At 40.6% G+C, this 7,500-nt stretch overlaps 1 protein-coding gene across 1 annotated transcript; it reads left to right on the forward strand.

Annotated features, from left to right (window-relative positions):
• The first annotated feature begins 115 nt into the window (after positions 1–115).
• LOC139640031 (G2/M phase-specific E3 ubiquitin-protein ligase-like) lies at positions 116–5,319 on the forward strand. The gene is made up of 8 exons (XM_071514191.1): positions 116–213; positions 806–941; positions 1,511–1,938; positions 2,338–2,654; positions 3,028–3,209; positions 3,395–3,567; positions 4,138–4,352; positions 5,029–5,319. The coding sequence occupies exons 1-8, from the start codon at positions 116–118 to the stop codon at positions 5,259–5,261; spliced, it is 1,782 nt and encodes a 593-aa protein (XP_071370292.1). The 3' UTR covers positions 5,262–5,319.
• Positions 5,320–7,500: the final 2,181 nt, after the last annotated feature.

Raw genomic sequence — 7,500 nt, forward strand, 5'->3', positions numbered from 1 at the left:
TAACTGTCTTGTGAACCAAGAAGCCTCTGGAAATATTACAAATACAGTCAATACCAACAATGAGAATAGTGAGATAAGCTCGTTGTTTAGGCCAAACCGATGCCAAAATGTTACTATGAGGAGCGACGCCCCCCCGCCCACTCAACCAGTGCAGACACCTCGCTTCCAAGCCAGGCGATTCAGCAGCTGGAGCGGGTCGAAAGCAAAGAGAAGGTAGGTAACGTGACTGGTTTTCTTTATTATTTCCTGGACTTTAAATTTAACATAAATGACGCCTGTTCATTTTGTAAACTTTCCAGACCAAAATCATCGTACCACCGTGAAAGTACGTTTTTTAAGGACGTAATACTGCTCTGCAGCCCCCGGGACAAAAAAGTCCCAAAGCAACAAATGAAGGCAAGGTTACATGAAAAGGGCCACATATTGAGTGCGCTAGAACTGGATAAAACATGGGACCACACGGCCCTGCTACTCAAACTGCATGAGGCGTTTGATGGGAAGATTCCTTCAGGAGCGAGGTATGTCATGTCGGCATGCTAGCATAGTTGGCTTGATAGCTAGCTACCTAGTTATCTCGTTAGCTGAAATTAGGCAGCTAGCCAGTTAAATTTCAGCAAACCTGACGTTAACTAGCTAATGCTGGCAGCTAAATAGTAAGTAGTAGGATACCTGTTACCACCAACAGATCGTTTCCCCCGTCTTTTAAATATTGTGTAGTAATTATTGTTTCACAGTTGTTTAGTAAGGATGTACTGATGTAATTATTTGTTTGTTTGTTTTTGCATGAATACATGTTTTTTTCCAGTTTGGAGATGCTTATGCCGTGTGGGAACAGACTGGTTACACCCACACTTGGCAAAGGTCAGCAGTTAGATGCTTCTATGGTGCACAAGATCTTCAGAAGAGCTACGCTGTATTTGAGGCCATCAGTAGCCCTTGAGGTAAGCAGCGAGGACAAGTATTTTCTGAACTTACCAGACTGTTCTAGCTGTTCTATTATTTGCCTTTACCCATTTAGTTATTACTATTATTACTATTACTATTACTATTATATACATTACTGATGATTATTTATCAAAAATCTGATTGTGTAAATATTTTGTGAAAGCACCAATAGTCATCCCCACAATATCGTCACAATATCGATATTTGGTCAAAAATATTGTGATATTTGATTTTGTTTATATCGCCCAGACCTACCCAGTGTAAGTAGAGACTCTCAGTGCCTGTAGCCCCACCAAAGCAAATGCTAACCAGCTGCCACTGTTCAATATGTCAGGTCATGCAAACAAAACCTGGCTTGGTTGATCTCGCTTTGTGAGATAGGTCTCTGGTGTTGCCTTCCAATAAAGTTTTTTTTTTTTTCTAACAACTGAACATTTGATCACTTGAGGGTTTCAACGGCAATATCTCACAGTAAAATCCAAGCTTTTGAGATTAAGGTTATCAGCAAGGTCCATGATGACCATTGATTACAAGTTAAGCTAACAATTTTTTTTTTTTTCCTCAGCCTGAAGGCTCTAATTCAAGCACAGAGGAGGATGAGTGGGTGGAAGAGGAGGACATGTTTGTCCCAGCCACTGCAATTGCCCCAGCCACTGCAATTGCCCAGGCTTCATGCAGCACCCAACAGGAAGTCCAAACATCCTCATCACAGCCCTCCACAAGTGACCAGACCCTTAATCGTTGGCCAGACCCCAGACCCCAAGTCCATGTCCCAGCCACTGCAATTGCCCCAGCCACTGCAATTGCCCAGGCTTCATGCAGCACCCAACAGGAAGTCCAAACATCCTCATCACAGCCCTCCTCAAGTGACCAGACCCCAAGTCAATGGCAAAATGATTATGGAACATACATCAACCTCATAAATGAGACATCAGATGAAGATAATGACGATGACCTGTACAGTGCTATCATTGCCAGTATTGAGGATAAGACGTAAGTGTTTTGTACATATTTTACTACAGTAAAGATTTCACTAAATGTAGAACGTTAGGCTTTGGCAGAGTGAAAGTTTGACAATAAGTAGAAAATACAGTACAGACCATAAGCATTTAAACTGTGACACATTTTTGTTGTTTAGCCTCTGTAGTCTTGAAAATTGGAGTGGAAATGAAACAATGGCTATGAGGTTAAAGTGCCAACTTTCTGCTTTAATTTAAATGTATTTACATTCGTGTCAAATGAACAGTGTTGGAGCTTTAGCCCTTTTTCTTAAAGTTCATCAATGAACCCCTTAAAGACTGAACCACGCTCACTCTTTGCTGATAAGATGAAAGACCTCTGTCATTGTTCATGTAAGCACAGTTACTGATAGATCTGTAATTCTTTTTTTAGGCGGCCAAAAGAACACATCCCCATTAGTCAAATTCTGAGTGAACTCAGTGACAAAATTGATAACCTGCAAGTGTGCAAGTTCAACATCAATCGTTCTGCAGTCCTCGATGGAGCAATAAGGGGGTTCAAAAGGCTCTCCTATGACCCAAATAAGAAGATGTCCATAAAGTTTTCCGATGACAGGGGAACCACGGAAGAGGCTGTGGACCTCGGTGGCCCTCGCCGAGAGTTTCTACGCCTGCTGATGGAAGCATTGGCAGAGTCAGACATGTTTGAAGGATCAGAGGGACACCTCAACTTGGCTCTCAGTTCGTCTGGTGTGTATACCTGCATTTTTTCATAATACATGTATTAAGGGTGTATTTATTTGTTTGTTCTTCATTTGATTTATTTTAACTGTGTTTTTAATACAGCAGCATGTGCAGGGGGCACTTATGGTTTTGAGTTTTGGCTAGTGTTTTTTGAGGTGTAGTTTTTCAGGTTAAAACACCATGTCAGGCAGCATCACGTCCCATCATAATCAAAGTGATTAACTGATTTTGTCATTTTAATCTTCTAGATCACTGATGTAACCAGCCATGTTGCCAGCCATGTATTCTTAATATGAAAAACTCTGCTGCTGTGCCTCCCCAGATATTTACCCATAAGCTGCCACTGATTTTGTTTTTATCTTGTGTATTAATTTTTCAGCTGTGCGGGAGGACAGGTATTTCATAGCTGGCAGAGCAATTGCTGTCAGCCTGGTGCATGGAGGCCCCCCACCATGTTTCCTCTCGAGAACGCTGTTTGCCTGCATAGCAGATGGACCTGATGCATGCAGGCCTGTGCTACAGGACATCACAGACATGGAACTCTATAGTAAACTAAAACAGGTTTGTAAAGAGTTTATTTTGTTGCCCATACCAGTAGTATTGTGCATGTTAAAGGCATGTTATGTCTTTATTCAAACACCCTCCCTTCTCTCTCTCTCTCTCTCTCTCTCTCTCTCTCTCTCTCTCTCTCGCTCTCTCCCTCCCTCCCTCCCTCTCTCTCTCTCTCCCCCCTCTCTCTCAACCAGGTTTCTGAAGCCAAAACACTGGAGGAGCTGCAGCAGTTCACAGAACCACTCACCGACTACCTAGCCAATGCTGGCTGCTTGAGACATCTTACAAGCCTGGTTGACAAGGACCAACTGTTGGAAGATGTCCTGATGTTTCAGGTGGTTCAGCGTGTCCGTGGTCCCCTGGAAAGGTATATTTTGACACAGTGCAAGTCTGTTTACCTTTCCTGTGATATGGTTTACACACATTGTGAATATATAATAAATAGAGCAGACTGTTATACACTACCATTAACAGTATACCCATCTTATTAATGCAACACATACGTTTAGAGATGCACCGATTGCAATTTTCTTGGCCGATTACGATTTTTTTTAAAAGTCTGACCTGCCGATTACGATTTTGGCCGATTACGATTTTCTTTCTTTTTAAGAACTATAATTGACGGCATACACAATTTTTTTTTTTTAAACTTTTCTTTAGTGGAAAATTAAAATTCAATTGCAGTATCAAATGACCAGCCCTCTGTTCTGTCAGCAGAGAGAGAGACACACAGGTGGTTTCGGCGCATTGGCCGACACTTCCCAGAGTTTCCATACGTTCATTGAATATTGGGCTGTATTTGTTCCTTACCTCGATATAACTCTCCTCATGACTAATGTCACCAGTAGCCTAATATTCAACAAACATTTGTGGTGCTAAAATTCATTCTGACTGCTTGTGTTATGTCCTCTTGTGTATCTACGTTGTGTGTGTGTAGGTTCAGTGATGGATTGAAAACACTTGGAGTGCTCCAAAAAATAAAACATCATCCCGAAGCCTTTCGTCCTGTCCTGTGCTACAGCCCTGGGACCCTGACTGCTGAAATTATGGATGACCTGTTTGACATAAGATGGTCAGAGATGGGGAGCAATAACAGGGCGAACGAGAACAGGGTGGTTGCCTACTGGAGGGACTATTTGCAGGACGCTGAAGGTGGGTGATTTTGTTATCTGTAGTGGTACAGATTGTGGCCTGACAGCAGCCAGTGTACGGATATGGAATAGTGTTTAAACTTGACTGGAACTATGGGTGTTATATGGTTTTAATTCATGCCTATCAGCCGGTCAGAATTGAGTGTTCTGCCCTTGTGTAAATCATATTAAAGAGTAACTTTGGTATCTTGAAACCCAGACCCTTTTACACTGGCAGTGAAAAAGAATTGCTCAGGTTACTAACATACCATACTGTGACATTAAGCAATTTCTGGTGAAAACACTTGGCTGCAGTCAGAAGTGAGTGGCGCATCCTTCTTATGAAACCTGTTAAATTATTTTGCCTACTGTTGCCTACTGTACCCTACTGTTAAGTGCACCTATCAAATGATTAAATTGTCTCTTTTTTTTATTGCTTTGTTTATTGAAATCAGTAGACGCGATAGACTCCTTTAAACACATCAAAAACACCAGTTTATTATGTATATATGCATGTGGGCGATTTGTTTTTGACTGCCATTGCATAACATTGCTTCACATCTATGTAATGGTCATTGTACTAAGAGGGGAAAAAATCTTATATTAGTAAAGACTTTACTTAGAGTTTTATTCAGAACCATTGATTGTGGTTTCAGCCATTATTCTTGACATGATATTTTTCATTTTTTATCCATCAGAGGAAGAAGGACCGGCAAAGCTGGGAGACATCCTGTCATTTGCAACAGGATGCCATGTGGTGCCACCCATCGGGTTTTCTCCTAAACCCTCACTGGAATTCCAGAGAGGGAGATACCCAATAGCAAACACATGTGTAAACTGTCTTAGAATACCGCTTCACCAATCCTACGAGGACTTCAAAAGTAACATGGACTTTGCAATCCAAAACACTCAGGGTTTTGGAATGGAGTAAAAATTATAAAACATTTCTTGGTGAAAAACATCAGTTCAGGTAGCCTGCTGTTCACAATTCTGACATATGTTATGATGCAAATGTATTTTTAGTTGGGTTTTTTTTTTTTACAAGCCCTTGGGTATCACATACCTTACAGCACATTGAATCTTTGAGGTTATATAAAATTAGGTTTGGGTTTAAATACTTGTAGGTACAGAGTGTCAAGGACGTGTTGTTCATTGTTACTTGATATGTTACATTTCACTTTGTAGTGCAGCCAGGTAAAAGGTGAGCTGTAATATAAAATCAAAGAGTGAAAGCCATCAGTTCAGGTGTAGGCTACTACTGTTGATTCAATGCTGCTGTGTTTTCTGATCAATGCAATAGAGCAGTGGTTCTTAACCCCAGGGTCCCCAGCAAATGAATGTATTGTTAAACTTCTCAATTTTTTCGTTTACAAGAAGTTAACACAATTAGAGAATGTAGAAGAATGACTGTTTTGATCATAGTTTCTGTTATCTCGCCACCTACAATACAGACAGTCATGGAATTCTGGACAAAATCATATCTAACAATGAAAATATTCACAGATTTGGGTCCGAGGAAAAAAAAATCTCATCAAATGGGGGTCCTTGATATGAAAAAGGTTGAGAATCACTGCAATAGAGGACTATTACAGTTCTTCACAGTGCTTTCTCTATTTCCGTGGTACTGCTAGTAAGAACAGTCTACACAAACTGTTTTGCTTCAAGAAAATTTACAAGTGTCACAAATAAATTGATTCCATGGTTACCATCCTCAGTGAATGGGTCAATAGCCTGGTTGATTTCCTCCATGGTGGTGTCATTTACATTTAAGTTGTTTTCAGGAACCTCAACATTGTTGTTGAGATGGAGCTCAGGCAAGGGTCCACTGTCAGTCACTGAGGGTTCATTAGCATCAAATACACTGCTCACAGCTGTGCTATTCTGTCCAACATGGGTAATCACACCTCGATACCACAGCTGTAAAGGTGTCATGTGTCTCTCAGTAGATAGTGCATGGTTATTCCATTGCTCTCTAAATTCCCTGACAGCCCTTTGGATCCGCGGCAAGTAAATGTAGTGCAAGCTAAACAAGTGTAGCTCAGAAAGTGAATCAAGTATACATTCATTCTGCATGAAAGTAAACAGGTCAGAGTAATGGTATGAAACTACACGATTAAGCTCGGCCCAAAGCCTTTCAATACGCTGATTATGAACACTGCGACCAGTTATTATGCTGCTCCTGTTTAGTCCTCTTCGCCTTAGCATGTATCGAGCCACCTCAGTGTTCTCCATACCACGATCACACCTAACTCGTGACGGTAATCCATAATTTTGAACTCCTTCCTGGAATAGGGTAAGTACATTGGAAGCCCTGTTGTTGTTGAGGCACTCAATGTATATGATTGTGCGACTATATCCATCAACGCAGCCGTGGAACACCATCCTCCAGCTGACCAGTTTATGGTTTCCATCGATATGCCTGTCAAAACAAAGCAAAGGTAATGTAAGTATCTCCGTAGACACACCCCATTCATATGATCAGGCACTCCACCAATGATCTGTTGACTTGAATTAGGTGTGTTATTGGAATATATCTGATGTTGTTTTGGAAATTCATTACAAAAAAGGAAAAAGTGGCAAATATTAATGTCCTTGATAACTCAACAATACAATAGGTTAATGTTATGGCCATCCGTTTTAATTATTTCACCTTCGATTCTGAGAAATCAAGTTTTTTTTTTTATCAGTTTTTGACGACAGCCTACCCATGATTCTCTGCGAGCGTTACTATGGTGAAGCAAGACGCCAGCTAAAGCCGTAACATAACCTGTGCTAGCTTTAACATTTCTCAACACAAAAACACGAAAAGTGTCCTTGATAACTCAACAATACGATAGGTTAATGTTATGGCCATCCGTTTTAATTATTTCACCTTCGATTCTGAGAAATCAAGGTTTTGGAGGAGCTGCAGCAGTCATTAAAAATATATCTACTGAATATATCAAATATCTTGTACAGCCGAACTAGTAATTACACTTCATCTAGATGATCTATGTTAAGAAAAAGTAAATATGTTGGTTTATTTAAGATATTTTAGCCAAAACAGGAGTCGAACACACACACACACAAGGGCTTTTGTTTGGCGGACTTGGCGCATTCGACTGCCGTTTTGGCTAAACTATCTGAAATAAACACGAATCTATAGATTAAAATTTGTGACTATTTCACGA

Source organism: Centroberyx affinis, unplaced genomic scaffold (genome assembly GCF_046629955.1).
Source record: "Centroberyx affinis isolate AG114_WGS23_722 - 3 ecotype Tasmania unplaced genomic scaffold, CSIRO-AGI_Caff_v1 ptg008205l_1, whole genome shotgun sequence".
Classification (NCBI taxonomy): domain Eukaryota; kingdom Metazoa; phylum Chordata; class Actinopteri; order Beryciformes; family Berycidae; genus Centroberyx; species Centroberyx affinis.